The following is a 21,831-nucleotide window of genomic DNA, read 5'->3' on the forward strand; positions in this document are numbered from 1 at the left end:
GAGTGTTATGGTGTCTGTGGTTGCGGATATGTTATATATACTCCTAACGTACAGCTGCATTTCCGTCAACTATTGAACGACACATGTATTAATTTATGGTGGAAGGCCCGTCCCTAATTAAGGTCCCTAACCTGGCCTCTAGCATTATCAGATTATCCATGCTCGCTACATCTCCTGGATATGGGTGGGGGTTGGGGTTCTCATTTCTTTCATCCACAAAGGGCCCTAGCTGCTGCTGCATGCCGCCTTTGCCGCTATGATGCATCCTGCCGTCCAGTTTACATGCGTGTTGAGCGTACGTTACCACGAATGTTCGTTTCCTTTCCCCCTAAAAAGCAATGCATTTTTTTCTTCTTATAAACTGCTACGGTTGCTACGCATTCTCAGGCATACCATTAATTAAAAGGATAAAGAAATCGTTATATCTATCATTATTATATTATGTAAAGAGAAAGCTACTGAAAAAAAAAAACAGTTCAAGAATGATAAAAGAATGTAAGAATTTTTAAAGTTCGAAACGGTCATTAAGAAAGTAGTTAGAGTTAAATGATAAAAGATTATGATTGATTAAGAAGTGGATGTATGTGAAAAATTGAATGGTGAAGTGTTATAATTGGTTGAGAAAAAAATGTTGACGGAGAAGTTATTATATTTTGGGACAAATTATATTGTTATATTTTGGGACAAATTATGTTGTTATATTTGAAGACAGAGAGGAGTTGCTAAGAGTCTGACATGGGAAGGGTCTATTTAGCACAACTCCAGCTCTAGCTCCCACCTTTTCTAAGCGAAACTGGGTAGAGTGCTATCATAAAATAAGCTAGAGAGATAGAGTAGAGTATAGACGTGCTACACAATTTCACTCCAAAACCCAACTCTCCTGAAACAAAATTTAGGAGTTGGAGCTCTTAAAAAACAGGCCCTAATGTCACGGGTTTCCCATCTCTCGTCAACGAGCCCAGCGTTGTCCCGTGATCACACGGACGCGAAAAGGGCCCAGTCCTGCTAGCTACGGCCCACGTCTAGATTGATCCAAAGCAATAGAGCCCACGCCATTTGGCGAGAGCGCCGAAAAGCTCGAGGCCCACAAGTCAGTCGAGTCCAAATTTCCGCGCCTCCACCGCCGCCGTCCTCGATCTGGAGAAGCTTTCCCCTTCTCCTCCGCCATCTCCATGGGAGCGCGCGAACGGGGGCGGGGTTAGGTTTCCGGCGGCCGATCGAGCGGGCTCTCCGTATAGGACCGCGCGGCGGTGGCGATCGGCGAAGTGCCATCGCCATGTGCGTTCGATTTTGAGCTCTCTGCTTCTGTTTGATTCTCTTTCGCCATTTTTCGGGTGCGAGTTGTCTCGATCGATCTCGACACGTGGTGTCCCCTGCTGCCGGTGATAGGGTTTTGATGTGCGGGTCCTGCAGTTCCTGGATCTGAGGCCGTCTCTAGCGGCCACCGCCGCCATGATCCGGTCCAATCTTCCGCGGCACGACTGTGAGGAGAGGACGCCTTTATTTTTTATTTTTTATTTTTTAGGTGGAGATCATTTGCCACTATCCATAGTTCACGTCTGCATTCTTTCTTCTTTTTTTTTTTGCTGATTCCCGTAGTTTTTGCGATGTTTTGGGCTAATGATTCAATTCTACTTGTGATCCATGGTGTGCTGCTTTCCGATCATCGCAATGGGCGCCAGATCAATCGGATACCCTGTTGTGTTTTGTTGTCTAGGGCTAATGAATAGGATCGGCGAAATGTTAGAAACCAAAGAGGCAGTGCTTCTCGACGTGGGCGAGCACGATATTGCATTTTCTCAAACTACACACTTCTTTCACGAAATCATTTCAAGCTGTACAATGTATAACCTGTATGGTCGATGGAGATCATTAATCAGTACAATATAATAATCATCGAAGCACTAAACACATCCTAAACTGCTCAACACGCGTGGCAGCGTCCCAAGGTGTTCGACACTGTACCATCCATCCATCCATCCATGGCGATGTCTTCTTCTACCTCGCCATCCTGCCGCTGTCGCCTCGCCGGTACGGCCGCCGGGGGCTCTTGAGCAGCGACTTCTCCTCGATGGGGAACCTGTACGGCGACACCTGGAACCGCCTCGTCTCGCTCCGCCGCCGCCGCTCCCGTGAGTGCGCCACCCACGCGGCCACGGCGGCCGCCACGGCGACGGACACGGCGAGCAGCGCCTGGTACATCCTGCCGCTGTGCCGCCGCAGCCCCGGGCAGTGCGCCGCCGTCACCGCCTGGAACGCGCGGCGCACGTACGAGCAGTCGGCGAGGTCGGCGAGGACGGGGCCGTACTGGGTCAGCCCGGCGCTGGCGTTGGCGGCGGCGACCATCTGGTCGTACATCGTCGGCGTGAGGCGGCCGGTGGTGGCGCACACCTCCGACGACGGCGCCGCCCCCGTGGCGCGGCACACGTAGCCCCGCCACGCCCGCGGCGCGTCGGCGGCGGCGACCTCGCCGGCGGCGCAGGCGCGGTCGGAGAGGTCGCCGTTGTAGGGGTTGCAGAGGAGCGGCACGGGGGGCCCGGACTGGCGGTAGCTGGCCGGCGGCGACGGCGGCGACGACGCGGGGACGTTGGCGTTGGCGACGGTGGCGAGGAGGTTGTTGAGCACGGAGACGATCTGGTAGTTGACCTCCTTGCTCCGGCGGAGCGCGTCCGACGTCGCGGCGGCGTCGACGCAGGGGAGGATGTCGTCGAGCGCCGTGTGGCCCTGCGGGTGGAGCACCCACTCGTCCATGGCCACGCACGTGTCGCCCACCGCGCTGCGAGCACGACGAAGCAGAGCAGAGCTCGTGTTAGTGTCTTAATGATTCAGATTTAACTGATATCTGCTATCTTAAAATATAGTCGTTCTCCTCTCATCCCACCGTCCTAACGTGTTCAGTGCGTCCGTGAAAAGTAATACTCCCTACGTTTCAGAATATAAATATTTTAAAAGTTAGACGTAGTTATTAAGAAAGTTGATAGAACTAAATGGAGAAGTGTTGTAATCAGAGGAGAAATGAAGGTATGTGGAAAAATTGAATGGTGGAGTATTGTGATTAGTTGAGAAGAGAATGTTGATGAAGAAGCTGTTATATTTTGAAACGAATTCTAAAAACTAAAAGTTGCTATATTTTAGGACCGAAAGAGTATCATTTATCTCTAATTATATAGACGTAGCCTATTAACATACCGACAGACCGACTCCTAATCTACCCCTAATTATATGGGGTTGACCCATTATAACATACAGGCATGCAACTAGTCAATCTAAAGACTGAGATGCAAAGTATTCCAGTACGTCTGGTTCATACAAAATTTTTTTAACTTTTCAGAAGCAGAATATTCCACTTTGGTAAATTTGTTTTTTTTTTGGCCGATTAAATTTACTCAATCCATTTTAGAATATCAAAATCTCACCCTTTTTTTCAAATTATATTTAATCAAGCAATATATTTAACAAGACAGTAACAAGGGAGAACAACTTACTTGTGCAAGAGAAGAAAAGTGCCGGACAGTATGAATGTTGCAGTAACTAGAATCCATCCAAAAATCACCAGGCTGCAGAAGAACTGAAGGTTATAAACTTGCAGTAAAAAAGAATTTTGTACTATATACAAGTCTATGTACGTTCTGTGATGTTGTACTTACGTGTATACTAGTGATTTCAGCCCGCACAGGGAGAACACTGCACCAAAATCGAACAAGAATTTGTCAATTATTCACTCGAATACAGAAACAAACGAATTTGACAAAATTCACCAAAACCAGCAAAGAAATCTTTATGCTCACCAAGCCCAAGAAACGCCAAGGCCAGCATCACGGCGGCAACAACGATGAGGATTGTCCTTCTGCGATCACGAGAAGAAGGCAAACAGAATGTCAAACGAGATCTTCTTGATGATGGAAGTGACGAGTTCATGGCGTCCACCAAGAAAATCTCACACATACATGGTCTCCAGCGCGGTGCGGATCTTGCGGGAGTTGGTGGTGGTGCGCGCGGTGAGGTCGTCGGCGGAGGCGTCCACCCGGCGCACGACGTCGTCGACCTTCCCCTGGAGGTCGGCGGGGAGGGTGGTCTTCTCCACGGCGGCCGCCTTCGCCGCCTCGATGAAGCCGGTGAAGCCGCGCAGGCTCGCCACCGCGCCGTCCGACTGGTTGACGACGAACCGCAGCGTCGCCGTCGTGCTCCCGTGGAACTTCCCCTGCCCGTCGTACAGCACGATGCACCCGATTCTGCACCCACGGCGACGGCGGCGGCGTCCAAAATTAGAAATTACTCCGTTCGTTTCGTATTATAAGTCGTTTTGATTTTATTTATCAAACTTATTTAAATTTAACTAAATTTATAAAAAGATATAGTAGCATTTCCACAAACAAATATATTATCAAAATATATTTAAATTTGACTAAATTTATAAAGAGATATAGTATCATTTCTAATGCAAAACAAATATATTTAATGCTAGTTTTAATGAAGCAGATGTTGCTAAACTTTTTTTATAAATTTGATCAAACTTATACTAGAAAAAAATCTGAACAGTTTTGTACTTTGTAATATGAAATGGCTTGGAGAGGAGAAATGGTTTTACATGGCGACGGCGGTGAAGACGAGGAGGAGCGCGAGGGAGACGGCGAAGATGGCGCGGGAGTAGGAGTAACCGCCGTTGCCGTTGCCGCCGCCGGCGCCAGAGCAGCAGCAGCAGGCGACGAACGCGGCGAGCGCGAGGGAGGCGAACCAGACGGCCGCGACAACGAACACCGGCGCCGCGCTGAACCCGACCGACTGCGCGCGCGCGGCGACAAGCATAGCAAAACTCGACGGCGTCAGCATCAAGAACCAGGCAGGAAGAACAGTAGAACACCAAGGTGATCGCATTGCGAGCTGAAATTTATCACGGAAATGAGGAGCTCACGGCGAGGTAGTGCTTGTCGCTGATGTTCCAGCCGCCGGTGTAATACCTCAGCCCGCGGAGTGGATCCTTCCGCCGCGTCTGCGCCGCCGCCAGCACGAACGCCGACGACGAGTTCGTCCGCGACACCGCCGCTGCAAACACGGCACGCCACCATCGATCGATCGATCAATCTCCACCTTCCATTTCATCAAAGAAACAAAACTACTCAAGAACCCTCTCACCTGCAGCGCTGGCAAAGAACGACGACGCGAAGACGAACAGCAGGAGGAGAGCTCGCCAGCGAGGCGACGACGACGACGACGACACCATGGCTGCTCCGGCCTACGGAGCTCGAGCTCAAGCTCCCGAGCAAATGCTTTGTTTGATCAGGGATGCGGGGTGACGTGAGTAGAACAGGTCGCGGACTCGTGGAATTGTAATGTTTTGGTTGTCGCGTGCATAGATATGGTCAATTGGTCATATGCTCGTGAGATTTAAGCCCAAGGACTTGCCAGGTCTTCGTCTACTACTGCCATTATTTTTTTACTAAAAGCAAGAGAATAAAATTATAAAAATGGTTTAGTCGTGAGCAGCCGCGTCCCGCGTTAAGCGGTGCTCTTTTGGAGTAGACAAATGCATGCCAGTTTGCTGGTTCGTACTGCTAGATGCTAGTACACGTTTTAGTTGTTTTTTGTACTATTATATTAGATGTGATCTGACCATGCAAAAATTGAGTATCTGGGCCATTATGAAATTGGCTTGGACTAAGCCGTCGTTCGTTGTCATGATCGGACGGTCCAGACAGCCCTCGTACACTTCAAAGATTTTCATTCAGCTAAGAGCATCTGGAGCAGGTGCTTCTGAGCTAGGGAATTGTTGTATAGTTTACTTGGCAGGTCAGCATCTTAAAAATTCTATACTCTAAACTCAACTCCTCTTGAGCCATCAGTACATTCAGCAAGTAGGAGAAAGGGACTTGATTGTTTAATGGATGATTACTTGTTGTTCTGTTGCTACAACATCACAAACCAAAAACCAAAGGTATGAAACTATGAACTGCACCATCCAATGATATCTTTGAGCGGTGAATACTCATTCAAAGCATGCAACATCAAATACATCATCATCTGGCAGCAACTCAAACAACTTGTACTGCCGGTACACCATCTCTCACGTTACAGTTACAATTACAGGTTTTGACTTCGCATAGTTGTATGGTAAGCCTCTAATCATGCAGGATTTAAAGGGACCTTCACCAATCAGGTTAGACCGGGTACAACCTTTAGCACATGCTTTGACGTGTTGCACCTTTGACTCATATGGTTAGATGCCATTCACATAGGATGTAATGCTACAACATCAGAATTTGAGACACCCAAGGCCATGGATATGGACAAAAAATTACATCGCTACATTTTTACAGCAAGAGGCCAATAGTTACAGTGGGCCCTCAATGTCTAACCTAGAGTTTGTGTACATTCCAACTCCCAACTCCCAATACCAACAAGAGGCAAAATAGTTGGAATTGGGGATCCCAGGTATACCATAGCCAGAGCCTAAAATGAAAAATTCTACAGGTGCTCTTCCCCCCTCCTACAGGTCAGCATTACAGCATCTAAGTTAGAATATAGCAAGATCTAAATGCCATATCTGGTTAGTGTGCACTAGTCCTCGATCGCGTATTCCGCATCATCTAGCACATCCGCGCTTTCCTCAAGAAGATAATCACACAACTCCAAGAGCTCATCAGCAAGCGGAGGGATGTGGGGATGGCGGTTAAGATTGTATGTATGTGCATTCAGTGCTATCTGAGCCACATCATGCCTAAAATCCTCCCTATTTTTATACTCCATCTTTCGCACCTTGTCCCTTATAGTACCAAGATCCATTGGACGCTCAATTATGTCAAAGTAATCAGGAGCCTCTTTCTTCGTCACCGGTTTACGGAAAAGGAATGAACAGCTCATTGTCCGCAAGTGGTCAACTATTTTTTCCAATATGTTGGAGAGCTCAACCTGCATCAGTATGCAAACAAATAAATTAAGTTTAAATTCATAGTCTTGCAAAAAAAACAACAATGGATCATCTGCATTATCCGACCTATATCTCACAAATGGGTATCACATCCCTTGTAGCAAAATGCAGGTGTCTATATGTTCAAAAACTAAAGATGAACGTGCCAAAAGAGAATTAATAAAGATGATGATGTTGACGGGGATGATCAAACTGAATATTGATCAAAACAAACTATTTTGTTGAGAACGCACAACACAATGGGACAGTTTAGTTGAGAAAAACTAGTCCCAACTCTCTAAAGGTGAATAACAAAACCAAGCACGACGCTGGTTGAAAGGCTATCATACAATTATTTTGCCCTTTCTCAATTTCTACAAACAATAAGTTGCAGAAACAGGTATCTCTGGTGGCGGAATTACAAAAAGGTCTAACATACCAACATTGCTAAAACAATGCATAATCCTATTAAAACAGGGTTGAGAACAAGTACCTCTCCTCCTCTGTGCCGCTTAGCTGGTGGTGTGTATTCTGTCATATCAGCTGGGGTACGTCTCTTTGCCGCTCGACCTCTTTCAGGTACCCTTCTGTCATTTTTGTATGGCCTAGGATCAAGTAGGTCATCATCTCGAAATTCATGTTTTTTCTTTTTCTTGTTTTTCTTCTTTGCCTTCTGGAGCTCATCCTCTCTCCTTGCATCATATATCCTAGCTTCAATTAGTCTCTGTTCTTGTCTCTCTCGTTGCTCCTCAAAAGCTCTCCAGGATTCACCACTTTCCATTATTCCTTTGCTTCTTTTTCCCACCAGACCCCACCCCCTATCATGTGAGGAATTGATCTGAATAGGTTGTCCAGAAAAACCATTATCATCCTCTCTGTCTCTCTTCTCAAAGCTTGACAATTCAACAATTTTCCTTGTCTTTCTGGGCTCCTGACCACTCCTAAGTTCAGTAGGTCTTTGCTGATCTCCAAGCACCTTGGGCTGCTTGATAATAATTTTCTTACGAGGTAGATCCTTCTCCACTTCAGCAGGAGGCCTTATTACAACAGATGGCTTAGGAGTATCAGGAGGATAATCATCATATTTTATCTTGTTAGATATTTTAATCTTATTAACCTTTCCAGTTGATTTCGAATCTGTAGCATCCATCATACGTTTATCAGAAACCAAAGAAGCTGAGATTGACATGTTCCTATCCAATGACTTCTCAGGTGCTCCACATTTGAATTTTACAGGGACAGGTTTAGCCTTTTCAATACTTTCAGGTCCTTCAGTTTCAAAAGCTTCAGACGAAACTTTTGCTACCAACCTCTTGTTTGATGTTTTTAGAGCATTACTCACAATATCAGGAGGATGAGACCTGATGGAATTGACATCCATTTCGGATGTTTCAGGGTCCTCCCCGTACTTGGGGCACAGTTTGTTGGTCCGCATGTGCCCGAGCTATAAAAAAAAAGAGTGGCATACAAAGTCAGGAAACATAACCATGTACTTGTAACAATTTATGCAAGAACACATTCTACTATCTGTACCTGACCACAAGCTCCACATACAAGAGTGTCTCCCCTTGCACCCTGTCTCTTTTCCTTAAAATAAGATGCCAAATAAGAATCACAGTAGCAAGATAGAATCAGCATTATATTAAAGCTACTCCTATTAAAAGAAGTTGAGAAATTCAACATATGAACCATAAATTCCTCAACAGCAGCGTTAACATTTAATAATCCTTTGCAGGCATGGTAGCAAAAAATAAACTGTGCAACAACATAATCTTTCACAAGAGTACAAATTTGGACTTTGGTCATTCTATTTAACTTACTGTGTCAACTTTTTATACATTTGTATACAAACTAAGTTATACACTTCTAGATCATACGACAGCTTGGGTCAGCATGCCACATGTACAAAACCTCTGAGAGGGTTTCGAATTCAGGGTGTTAGTAGGCAAGACCACCCTATACCCTTTTTTATTTGTAAGTAATATTTATTTCACCCAACCTTAAAATAGTTACAGTATATCGCAAAATTCAAGTAAACAAAAAAAAAAGGTGTAATACAGCTTCCGGTAAACCCCCAGTATTCAATACGAAGATAAAATTCAGTAACCTCCAATAGTTAAAGAAAGCTATTATAGAAATCACAGTTATCTGGCTTACCTTGAACCCATCCTTTCCTGGGATATTTTTCCTTTTTACTAGAATAATATCATCATTTGCATCAAATCCTGTCTTTGTTCTTAGTTTTGAGGGTAAACTTCCTTCAGCAAAATTTTCAACCTGCACGCAATGGCATGGCTCACTCTGTTATTTTAGAGATTGTTTCTTCTAGTACGGAAAAACAATGAGTAGGTTTAGAGTTTAGGACAGAATTTCTTGTACCTCCTTGGCTTCTCTTGGTGTGCTCTCTTTTGGGGTTAATGCACCGGCATATGCAGACGATTTAATCATTTGGCCAGCCTTACCCTGCTTCATTTTATTGCCCTGATTATACATAGGAGTGCTATAATTTGTAGTTTCCACAGGCTGCTTCTTCCTCTTCATATCACTATCACTCTCTGCAACACAGTAGGCAATCAATTATAAATACTAGTTACCAAATTTAGTATCTGAAAAGCAACATATATGACTAAATTGGTAGTTAATCACCTTCAAGCAGTTTTTCTACTAGAGCAGCCTCTGCTACATCATCTTGAATTTCCTCATTAATTTGGGCTTGAGTATGACACCTTCTCATTTTAAGCCCTCTCATTCCATCCATTTTATCGCTTCTTATGTCTGTATTACCAACATCTTCATCATCAAATTCTTCTGCGTCTAGCAAATTTTCAAGATCCCCAGCAAATGAGTCAAGATCACTGTTAGCTTCTGTGTCACTGCCATTTTCATTGCCGTCCATAGCTGAAAGTGACTGAATTTGTCTGTCCCAAATTTCCTGACATTTCTCTTTAGTTTGCTGCTGAAGCTGCAGAAAAGACATCCTTTGTCCCCGTGCAAACTTACTAACTGGAATTTCATCCATTGTAACACCCGATGCAGCTTGTTCACTTGAAAGCTTCCTCACCATCGCGATCCGATGCCACCTTGTTAACTTGTCAATTTGCTCTTCTGGAACGCCAAATTTGAGTAGCAACTATTTACAACAATACCAGTGTCAAATCTCAGTGAAATAAAGTGTAAAAGAACATAAAAACAGCATGGCTGAAATGCAAGCATGGGGTATATTCTTCCATGCCAACAGAAAAAAAAAATACAGGTATCTAAATTATGACCGAGTGTGTCAATGGCATGTGCAGACTCGCAGTAGGTCCCACTTGTAATTCTCACGGCAGTTGGTATTTTGACAAAATGTGTTTGTTTTACATGGTATGAAGGCAATTAATATTTTGTTATTACAGGGATCCATGTGATTCTTCATCATACCCCAGTTAATAAAATAAACATCTGAGATAATTATATGTTCACACTAAAGCATGTTCCATGATGATACTAAGGCATCTCAGTGCCTGGAACCCCAGGAAATGTATTTTTGTGCATCATACTGCTAAGATTGTGAGGGCTGATGGTACCTCTCGAGCTGCATCCATGCTCAACCTGCGGAGATCAGCATCTGTTCCAGTCACAGTGGTGCCTTTTGCAGCAGCTGACTTCTTCTTATGTGTTGAATTGGATACAGGTGCTTTTGGAGTTACTCGTACATAGCTAAATCCTAGCCCACGGCCAGATGGATCACCAACACCAGTAATTTCTAATCTCTCTATATTTTCCTTGTCCTGCATACACCCGATGGCATTAGATTTGAGCAAGTCAAGGAAAAACATAATCAACACACAAGGAACCATATGCCTGTGCATTTAAGTTCTATATACAAAAGAGATGATACAAATGCACGTGTTCAACATACATTACCCACCTAGCCAGAGTTGCAACTGGGTATCCTCTATCAAAACAATAGGCTATCCAATAACATGGGCACAGGCAATAAATTTAAATTTGGCAAGGAAGGGTATCACCTGATTTATCTGTTTTCTCAACCCTCTCCTCTCACTTTCCCTACTGGACCTATCTCCCATCATCCCCTTCCTCCCTCTCTGTTCTTTGTGCTCCTTACTCCAAGGGTCTCTCTACTCCCTCGGTGAATCTAAATCTTTGTACCCTCCCTTGATTTCTCTCCGCTCACTCATTTTTTTTCCCACCTAGTCTAGCTGACATGAACAATTTTCATATGTAAGAATAATGAATGTTTAAATTATGGTTTGTGTGGATTTCCATGCAGTATGTGTTACACCCAACAGTGGCAGTCCAATTCTCAGCACCCAAATGCAACTCAAATAGAGCGATGTACATCAAATTTAGAAACCAGTCAAACCACTTTATCAATCTTACACAGTCAAAATCAGAGAATGTGAAATACACATACAAATTTAATTAATTTCCACAAAGATAGAATATATATCCCACAGGTACTACAAGATGGTACCCTGAGTCCCTTTCTCTACAATGTTAATTCAGTAAAGAGTGATGATGAAGGTTATCCTAAGTCTGTCTAGAATACATCAATTTTTACTCTTTAGTTCACATCGACAATAGCTGGTTTTAGGTATATAAATTGTCACAGAGAAAACAAGACATGATGGATCAATGTGATCATTGAAAGAATATAGGTCAGTACCTGGTTTGTACAAGCAACAAAATTGCTGGTAAGATTCCAGCTAGTGATTTGCAATTCCCTCTCAATATGAGCTGCAGCAGCAAGCTCAATAGCTTCATCAGGAAGCTGATTCATGGCAGATGCAAGTCCCACAGGCTGAGTAAGCTTCTCAATTCCTAAGTGCTTGAGACGATACTGGCCAGCTTGCATACTCTCATAACAGCAGACCTGGTGAAGGGTTCAAGACAAAATAAACTCGGTAGGAAGCCATGGCAGTAGTCTAAGATTGCAACATTATGACTATTAAACAATTATTAAACTAAAAATGAACAAAATTTAATAACCTACATGCACAAACAATTTGCACAGTGGTATAGCATGATATTAAAATTTGAAGCAAGTATTTCACATGCTGGCAACTGTCATACGGCCAATGCAATGTGATGACTGATTAATGCATCAAAAGTCACAAATGTAACATACAAGGCATTATCGATACAAGTGATGGAAGTAATTTTGGGAAACTCACATTTTCAGGTGTCAATAATCTTCTCAGTTCTTCCTCCGATGGAATCCGAAAATCAGGTCTCTGAATATAGAACAAATGTCCCTTTGGTCCTTTCTGTAAAAATCAATGAAGGACAGCATTAATTTTGGTTAAACCAAACACCCAACATCGAAAGTCAAAGCACCAGAGAAACAGAAGGAGCTACAAGAGTAATAATAACATGAGTGATAGATTTTAACCCTTAAATCCGCGCAATGCTTTAACCGTTTCCTCACAATAGCCTCTGTTATAGGAGGCTGAATAGGTAATTCATCAGCTCGAATCTGAGGAATAATACCAGGCTTCTCCCTAGCACGGAACTCACGATATACATACACAAGAATCCGATTCAGAATATAATTCTGCATATTTTTTGTCCCAGGTGAAAATACTTCCATATGAGGTTCCTGCCAGGAGAATAAAATCTGTTATTTTATGGATGACAAGTTAAAAGTCACTACAAACAGATATGCTGAAATGATGCCATGCAAGAGAAAACGTGCGAATATGTTTTTTTAGTGTAATACTATAGCTATGACAGATATAAAGGGGCAATGAAAATTGTGATTCACATTCCAGTCATTGAGAAAGTAAATACAATAGAAAACAGCTTATTTTCAAATTATATTCTGCAAAAAAACAAAATGTGATTTTTCAAGTCATGTTACATAGAAATAATAGATCGTACAAACTAGCAAGAAAGAGAAGAATTAAAGAAACAAATGAAGATAATGCAACACTGCAAGAATTGCAATATTTTCAGAAAGTGCAACACATGACAGTGAAGCTAAAGCTAAAATATGCTAATCCAAGAACTGAAACAATCTATTAAAAAAAAGAAGAGTAAAACAACAGTATAAAGACTGAACTTTAGATAAGATTTCAAATAATAAGATGAATATCCATACAAAAACTAAAAATAATATTTATCAGCACATGTTCCTACCAACATAACATAATCTGCACAGCTATTTTCCAAAAGGAAGTACAAACAGGCTCCTCTCTTCAATACCTACATAAACTACAGTCCTCTCTTTGCACAAATGCAATTCACCAAAAAATTAAATGAATAAACTAAAATAAAATAAAACTAATGGTGGAGAAAGTTTCCAGCATTTTACATGTCCAACCCAATAAATGAACATAATTACCCCACTAAAGTACTTTGAAATTAGTTGCCCTTCTAGTCAATCTGTGATAAATCCAGGAGACTGACTTTTTCACCTACATTAAATTCAAGGTAATACAACAAATATTTAAGAATAACAGCGCTTCCAGCAAATGCATCTTGAAAGATTTTCCATAGAATATCTTAGGGCAAACACTGGTTAAGAAAAAAGTAACATTGCAAGTACATATATAGATTGCAATGCTTCACCATCAGACCTTACCTGTTGGCCAACAGCATACAACTTGTCAATGCGACGAAGAGAAAGCATCCCTTTGGGTGAACGAACTAAAAGATAATCTGTCGTCGCAACCTTATGAGGAAATACAGGTGCTCTGTACATATTTGTCTCAAGACATGATTGGTGGGAGCCAGAACGAATGTTCCCCAGAAAAGGAGATTTGTCAGCGGGATCAATAGCAAGCATTGTACCCAGTCCATCACTGTTGCTTCGCAGGGATGTAGCTGTTTGGTCAGAAGGTGAAGTCTTCTGGTAATACGTGCACAGTCGTGCAGCCATTCCTGCATTTGCAAGAAGCAAAGGCCTCTCCTCACAGTATCTGCATTGGAAGGAATAAATAATAATGCATGTGGTACCACTAATGAACAAAAGAAATAAATTATCCAAATAATTAAAAGTAGATTATAAACCAACTTCATATAATCAATAGCAAAGTTGCACGTGCTAACAAAGAAACACAGTATTCACTACTTGGCTAAACTAGCAGTGCTTTTTAAAGAAAACTGCAACATTTAGAATTTGCATGTGGATAAGTTTACGATAACTATTATACTCCCATGATATGAGAAAAAGTAAAAGTACTTACTCCATCAAAAATACATGTCCATCCTTAACAGACAAGTCAGATTTTTTCCTGAATGCACCAGGAGGACGTAGAGGCTTATTCTCACCAGGCAATCTCTGTGCTTTTGGCCATAAATGTATTTCAGTGCGAACAACATGCAGAATAGAGTTTGGTCGCACATTTTGCATAGCCAAGGAGATGTCATCCTGAAGCTCTTTTCCAGAACAGAACAATTTGATCTTCTCAGAAGGTTTAAATTCTGCATAGAACAGTTATACCATTATAAGTAACTATTAAAAGAAGCGTTCATCATTTGTTCATCTCTTCTGGGACTTCAAATTGCCCAGCGGTATTGGCAGGCAACTGATCTGCAAGTAAATATAAGTATAGCAAGGATGTTCACATTAAAGGAAAGTAATGAACAGTGGGACCATGACGCACCAAGCTTTTTGGAAGCTTTTGATTTTACAGAAAGTGGAGTTTCCTCTGCATTGACCAGAAATTTGACTCCTTTTCCTCCCAAAGTCATCACAATAGCAGTCATTGGCCCATGACTGCACTCATCTCCTTGAAATCTAGCAGTAAGTTTATTTTCATGTGGATACCACTTAGCTTTTGGTCTATGGAAGTTTGCGATTTCTTTGCTGCACAAAAGTTGATCAAAAGACAAAATTTAACGACTTAAAGTCAACAAAGAACAGAACAAAAACAAAGTTCAGTAGTTGAAGTACACGACAACTAAAAACCCCAAATACAACTAGTTGAATACGATTAAGACCAAAAAGCTTTGAATAGCTGATGCTACCAGAGCATAGAAATCTGCAGTGCAGTAAATGTAGACAAAGTCAATCAATATTGAACACAAAGCTTTCCACTGGAAAACTTGTGCATTTTCTTTGGTAAAAAATGCATGTTCCCAGAACTATAACCTGGCTGAACTTTGAAGTTCTAAAGCAATCTTTTTTCCCCAATAGTATCCAACAATTGGTCCTAAAAGGAACATATATTCAACTATAATCAAGAAAATGTATCTTATGCTCTCTGATGATCGATCATGACAGTGTACAGCTGCGCCAATTACAATAACCGAAAATCCAAGGCAAAAAAGGTTATCTTCACGAACATAGCCAGATGCCAGTTCCATGTCTACGAAAACATTTCCTCAAGACAACAGGACTGGCAGTTGTTCTCTCAAGCAAGTATGTTTAATCAAAGACAGATTACCACAGTTCTGTTATTGAAGAATAATACGTGAAAAAAATATTTTGGCTATGCAGGCACCTGAATAACGCTCAGATTTACAATATTATCACTTCAATAAAATAACTGAAAATGAATGCAAGATTCATAGAGTCATGCAGAGGAAGAAAAACTTACATGCTCAACTTTGGCTTCATGGTCTGGAGCTTCTGAGCAGGAACAGAATGTACCAACTTTAAGCCCATTGTAGCACGCTTTTTAGCATGAGATCTAGCTTGCTGTGACATTTTCCTGTTAGAATAAAATTTGTCGTTGGAAATGTTGAATCTCCCACTCAATGCAATTGCTTGATTGTTATGGTCAACATTTTCCACTGCTGAAGTTTTCATTGGCCGAGTAACAATCATGGCACGAGCATGAGAGCGGAGGTGATCCCCATTCTTTTCATCTAATATTTCAAAAAGCATGTGATCATCTTTAAGGTCAAAGATTAGCTTGGGCTTTGGTACATCCTCACTGGGATCCCAAACTATGTTATCCAACCAAGATCCTTCTAACAACTCCTTGTTCAGTAAAGAGAACTTGTTTAAATGCCGTGTGGTGTCGATTTTAACCGGTTGAGTTATGTTATTTGGTTCATCTAAGCTGTTATTCTCCTGAGCAGTCTCCTTTCTTAATGGAGAATAGCTGTTCTCAGGGGAATGGTAACTAGTTGAATCAGGTATTTCTGTATGCCCAAAAGGATCTGCCATTACTGAAGAACTATGAAATTTATTCTGTACATCCCAACACCCAGAGACATAACCCTCGGCCTGGTCTTCATTGTGGTCATCCAAGCTTTCTTTGGATATTGCACAGCTTGTTAAGCAAGGCTGAATTGCGGTTGTTGGTGAATTGCCCCAAACAATATCATTTTCCCAATTTTCATGCTCGAGTGGATAAAAATCAGGGAAAACTGGAGATTGTACAGCAGTAGGAATATCTTTATCTTTCATCGGTTGTTCGGAAAGGCACGAGTCTTTCAGTCTTAAGGCAACATCTGAAGTTGACTCATCACTGTCACTCTCAACAAAATTATCGTTCGTCTTGATATGCTTCAAAGCTGACAAATTTTGAATAGTGCTGCGTAGAAATACCTCCTCGTCTTCTTCAACAATATCTGTGAAATTTGTAATCTGGAGCTCTGAAAGTAATTATCAACAAACAAAAGAAGCATGATAAGACTATAGATATATTAGTAATCTGGAGCTCTGAAATGTATTGTCCAGGAGCAATGGCCACAAAAGCTATTAAGCCCTATAACTGGTCAGAAATGCCATTGTTTCAGAACTAGCTTATCATTAAATTAGAGACTCTATGTCACATAAAATTATCTAGATTATAGACCATACAGACAGATATATACAATCCATATGGTTGGTAAAAACTAAATTAATTTCATATCAAACAATAGAAATAGGTTGAACATTAAGTAATTTTAGATTGTCAGGTGATGTCCCTCAAATCACCCACAAGATACGACTGCCACATCGTATGATGGGCCTTGGTATTCATGGGGATCTTCTGTAGATTTTTTATCTCATGATCAGTACAAAGAATACCTTTATTCACTGGGCAAATTAAGTAATTTTAGATTGTTAGGTGATGTCCCTCAAATCACCCACAAGATACGACTGCCACATCTTACGATGGGCCTTGATATTCATGAGGGTCTTCTGTAGATTATTTATCTCATGATCAGTATGAAGAATACCTTTATTCACTGGGCGCTTATGGCGGTCCATTTTGGCTTTTCTTACAGGCTCCTGGGCTCCAAAAATTTCAGAGAACTTCAATATAACACTCCCATCCTCTATGCATAAAACTGGGAGGGAAGTTGCAGTTTTAGACTCAAGTTGCTCTTCAGCAACCATTTCTTTCTGCTTCAATAGAAAAGTAGGCAGATAAGGCTAAGAGATCATTTGAAACAACTATAGGATTATGAATAGAAATAAGTGTGAGTAATTTGCAAATGCAAGGGACTGGTGTATGACTGAAAATTTAAACTCAGCCCCATCCATCAGCACACTTCCAATGTCTTCTAGCAATAAAAATATTTTACAGAACCCATGATAATTTTCCCAAAATGAGTGTAATCAAGGTCCACAGAAAACTCCTGTCTCATCAAACATTTCCCAAACCTAAACTGATTTTTTTATGTGACAGGAGGAGAGATACTCCAAAACAATTAACCATGAACTAAATTCTGGTTTGACAATAATTCCAACTATACATGCCATGCGGCTATCCAGTTTTGTTCAAGAGGGATGGAAACAGTTCTACAAAAAGAAAAAACAGCAAAAATACCTGAAAAGCTTCACTTTCAAAACTTTCTTCTGGTTCTGATAACGAACTAGACATCTTTTCAACAGCAAGGTTGTCATTTGACGGTGCCATATCCAGTTGCTCAGCTGAAGCTACAATTAAATAGATAAAGGGAGAGAAGTGTCAGTGAAAGGAGAGAGAAGAAGTGGAACAAGTTCTAATACCAGAACAATGAAGGTAAAGTACAGTTAGGGATGCACTCCATTATTACCTGAAGTGCAGTTTTGCACAATATTATCACTAGGCAAATCATTATCATTTGGTGGTTCTTCATCCTCATCGTAGTTCTCCTCATCAAACACTGAAACTTTACTATTGACCGAAGCATAAACTGCATTTGAAGAGAAGTAATCTTTTTTGGATAGCAAATGGTCCTCCTCTGTAGCTGCTTCAACTTCAGGTCCATCATATTCTTCATCAATATCTTCATAATCAACAGCATCTTCTGCTTTTGCATCATAGTCTACAGGACAGTAAAAGGATCAGGCATCAATTATTTTATATGATTTGGTATAGAACAGAAACTGGAGCTGACAGAAAGGGCAGAAAATAATGAATTGTTATAAACAGGGTTAGGCGAAGAAACAATAAAAATATGCATTATAGAGTTACGAACTTGCGATTTACCTTGCTCAGAAGGATCAGTTGGTGCTGCAGAAGGCTTGATCAGCTATATAAGCAAACGACAGTATTAACTTGTTTGACAAGGAAAAGATAAGTCAAATTAACTTAACAATGATTATAAGATAGCATACATCAATGTCTTTCAAAGATGGGCCAAGCTTGTCCGCCAGTGCAAAAAGGTGCTCCTTTGCATCCTGGTAAATCAAGGAAAATAGAAGTGATACAACAGAATGCGGCTATAACTTATTTCATTGTATACAATACTAACTCTATCCAATGGTGTGGACGTGTGGTAACAAAATCAATACTGACACATTATTAGTTTGTGGGGTATAAGATGCTCAGTGCTTATGTTGGATCCTATCAAGAAATTGGTAACTCTAATTAGAAAAATATATAAAAGTTAAATGTTCAGGGAAAAAAATAAAGGACTCGTGTTAAATAAAATGTAGTGAATGGACCGCCATTAGAGGTAGGTCCATGCTGCTGTAGTGCCAAGAAATTAACTTATGATGGTGAGTGGTGAGATGAAAGGACTACATCCATACTGCCAAAACAATAATCCCTACGTCCCAAATTATAGGGCGTCCTTGTATCAAGGAAAATCAAACTCAATAAATTTTGACTAATAATTACACTAGCAATATCTATGCTAAGTATTATGCATGTTATATCATTATATTTGTATTTTAAAATACTTTATTGTGATACTTATTTTATAGTTGTTTGATAACATAATATGAAATAAATTAATGGTCAGAGTATGTCATTGTAGACCGTGTAAAAAAATATAGGCCTTATAATTTGGGACGGAGGGAGTACATCAATATTACATTGAGCAAACTTTTTATTTTGCATATATTCCTCCTACACTGCTGTAAATTTACCCAATCCTTTAATTTGCACACTCTGTCCACATCTCAGTGTAAAGGAATTGTGTGAATCATTCAGTGGCAAATAAAAAATTGCCTCCCACCTAACAAGTTCTTTACTGGACTATATCATCTAGGAGAAATCACAGGGTATCCACACAGAAATGCTAACTAACATGCATATTCTGCAGTATATCTGCTAGAGGCAGCATGATATTTTCTTATTAAAAAAACATGTAACAAAAAAAGGATATTCCACCATTTCAAAAATTGTTCAACTACCTCGTCGAGATAGTCAGCATCCAAGTCACCAGAATCATCAACATTGCCGAACATGAAGCCCAAGAAGTGATTCCCTCCACCAGGTTCATCATAATCCTCATCATCATCGTCATCTGCAAAGGATAACAAAAATAGCAACAGCATAACTGGTTGGATCAATTAACTCAGTACTAATTGATCAAGTCTAATCAACACTCATCAATTATTATGGCAAATCAATAATCCAGATTGTAGAAGAAAAGCACAAAACAATTAAAACTTAAAAGCAATTTTGTCCATCCCCACACTGCAACTCACATCCTAAAATTATTGTCCACAAAAACAGATGGTGTTATTATGAATTCAGATTTTAAAGAATTGACATCTCATCAACAAAGTCAAATTCGGAACTTAGAAAGACTGATAAAAAAGGCTCGCAGAATGATGCTAAACTCTTGTAATGCAACATGTATAAACAGAAGAATGTTGCTTTGCAGCCATAAACGATTCTCAGAGGTTCATGTGATCTTTTGGCAATTGAGAATCTTAGACAGTCCGTTGTTTCATTCTACAGCTTCACTTCCCTAGCAGACGCAGGAATGAGCACCATGCATGCTGCATTGAAAATTCACTTGGCTAAAGTATGCCCTTATCCAGCTAAAGGATCTTTTTTAATTCATCATTACTATATGTATTATGAATTCCATATTTAGATGAGGAAACTGGAGTACAACTGGACATGGAATTCTGCTCTCTAAAATGAATATATATATATATATATATATAGTAATCAGTTGTGGCAATAGTTGCATGATCTTGGGCATCTCGTTTTACCCAGATTGGTTGGCTATCCAGTCACAATTCAAAACGGAAAGAATACATAACTATTTATATAGTAAAAGATACTAGCATGCTGGTATTCCTTCAGGGCTTAGAAAGTTCATGACAATTGATAAGACAGCACGGGGAGCTTGCTGAAAGAAACAGCTTTTGTCCAAACCCCTCCTAAACTTTCAAAAAAAATGATTATCTAATCATATATATATAGGACACCAGACAGCATATCTGCAGCTCATCAAATCCAACCTTCATTACCAGGCACCGAATTTACAGCGTAATGTGTAAGCCTGGCCACAGAAAAAACATAAAAGTACACAAGCGCGCGGACCGAATCGCATCAAAACCCTGCCTCCTCGTCGCAGCAATTCACAATCCTAGACAGTCCCACCCGGGGATCGAAGCTCGCGTCGCGGGACCACAGAAACCAAACCAAAAGGCAACAAGCTCCGTGGAATCGAGCTCACCTGCGGCACTGGTGGTCGGGTTCTCGTCCTCGCGGCGCTCGCCGTCGCCCATGGCTTCCGCCACCGCCCCACCAACAACAACGACGATGACGCCTCCGCGCCGCGACGGCGCAAGCCGCGGCCGCAAACCCTAGACCGCCAGACCCCCCCACCGCCGGGCGCGCAGGCCACCGAAACCCTAGCGACGCTTCCGGTGGAATTCGCCGGGCGCTGGACCGGAGCTGAGCGCAGCGAATTACTCCCAAATATAAATAAACAAAAAATTCGCCAGGAGAGGAGCGCGTCGCGGAGAGGTGGAGTCCAGCCAGGGACCCGGGGGGGGGGGGGGGGGGGCGATTCCCCTCGATCCGCGCCACGTATGGGCCTCCAACGTCAGTCGCACGAATCTCAAAGCGCGATGGCGGCGGGGACAGCGTCGTCCGCGTCGACGGCGGCGCCGGGGTCCTGCACGAAGGCGGCGGCGGCGGCGAGGAGGGTGGCGGCGGAGGGGCGGGGAGGAAGGGTGGGGGGGGGGGAGGGGGATCGCGAGAGCGGCGGAGGTATCGGTGAGAGGAGAGGGCTCGGTTGCCGAATGCGGGGTGCGGATCGGGGGCGGCGCGGGTGGGGGGTGCGGGCGCAGGCGGGCCGGGCTGGCGCGAGATCTGGGCCGTTTACGCGGTGGGAACCGACGTTAGATTGGTGGGCCCAATCTTCCCACTAGATGGGCCGTCACTCTTTTTATAACAGCCCATGGGCGGACGGATCACCTCTCTCCAGCCCTTTTCTGGGAGAGATTTAAATATTTACCACTTTGTGATAATTAACTATCTGTCACTTGTCACTAGACCCCTATGTCAAAGACACATGAGAGCTGTTATTTACATATGAGTGACTAATAGTTAAACACCAAATCTAAACATGGCTAATAGTTACTCCCTCCGTCCCATAATATAAGGGATTTTAAGTTTTTTTTTGCTTGTAACGTTTGACCATTCGTTTTATTCAAAAATTTTTGAAATTATTATTTATTTTATTTGTGACTTACTTTATTATCCACAGTACTTTAAGCACAACTTTTCGTTTTTTATATTTGAAAAAAAAATAGAATAAGATGAATGGTCAAACGTTACAAGCAAAAACTCAAAATCCCTTAT

At 41.8% G+C, this 21,831-nt stretch overlaps 2 protein-coding genes across 4 annotated transcripts; both read right to left on the reverse strand.

Annotated features, from left to right (window-relative positions):
- Positions 1-1,795: 1,795 nt before the first annotated feature.
- LOC127777497 (uncharacterized) lies at positions 1,796-5,332 on the reverse strand. Its single transcript, XM_052304098.1, has 8 exons — positions 5,134-5,332; positions 4,913-5,043; positions 4,589-4,782; positions 3,948-4,232; positions 3,789-3,847; positions 3,648-3,684; positions 3,486-3,557; positions 1,796-2,776 (listed from the first exon to the last, which is right to left on the reverse strand). Exons 1-8 carry the CDS (start codon positions 5,219-5,221, stop codon positions 1,999-2,001), a joined length of 1,644 nt encoding a protein of 547 aa, XP_052160058.1. The 5' UTR covers positions 5,222-5,332; the 3' UTR covers positions 1,796-1,998.
- Positions 5,333-5,960: 628 nt separating this feature from the next.
- Positions 5,961-21,182, reverse strand: LOC127775554 (transcription initiation factor TFIID subunit 1). 3 transcript variants are annotated; one of them, XM_052301812.1, is made up of 21 exons: positions 20,699-21,182; positions 19,416-19,528; positions 18,393-18,455; positions 18,265-18,307; positions 17,849-18,100; positions 17,620-17,729; positions 17,027-17,192; positions 15,451-16,456; positions 14,515-14,717; positions 14,095-14,332; positions 13,491-13,827; positions 12,300-12,506; positions 12,082-12,174; positions 11,574-11,780; positions 10,471-10,674; positions 9,551-10,034; positions 9,284-9,459; positions 9,062-9,181; positions 8,438-8,491; positions 7,398-8,348; positions 5,961-6,906 (listed from the first exon to the last, which is right to left on the reverse strand). In XM_052301812.1, exons 1-21 carry the CDS (start codon positions 20,748-20,750, stop codon positions 6,556-6,558), a joined length of 5,430 nt encoding a protein of 1,809 aa, XP_052157772.1. In that variant the 5' UTR covers positions 20,751-21,182; the 3' UTR covers positions 5,961-6,555. The 3 variants fall into 3 exon arrangements, with proteins under 3 accessions (XP_052157772.1, XP_052157773.1, XP_052157770.1); XM_052301813.1 differs by having other exon boundaries at positions 8,438-8,485; positions 17,027-17,195; XM_052301810.1 differs by having other exon boundaries at positions 17,027-17,195.
- Positions 21,183-21,831: the final 649 nt, after the last annotated feature.

This window comes from Oryza glaberrima, chromosome 6, assembly GCF_000147395.1.
Source record: "Oryza glaberrima chromosome 6, OglaRS2, whole genome shotgun sequence".
NCBI lineage: Eukaryota > Viridiplantae > Streptophyta > Magnoliopsida > Poales > Poaceae > Oryza > Oryza glaberrima.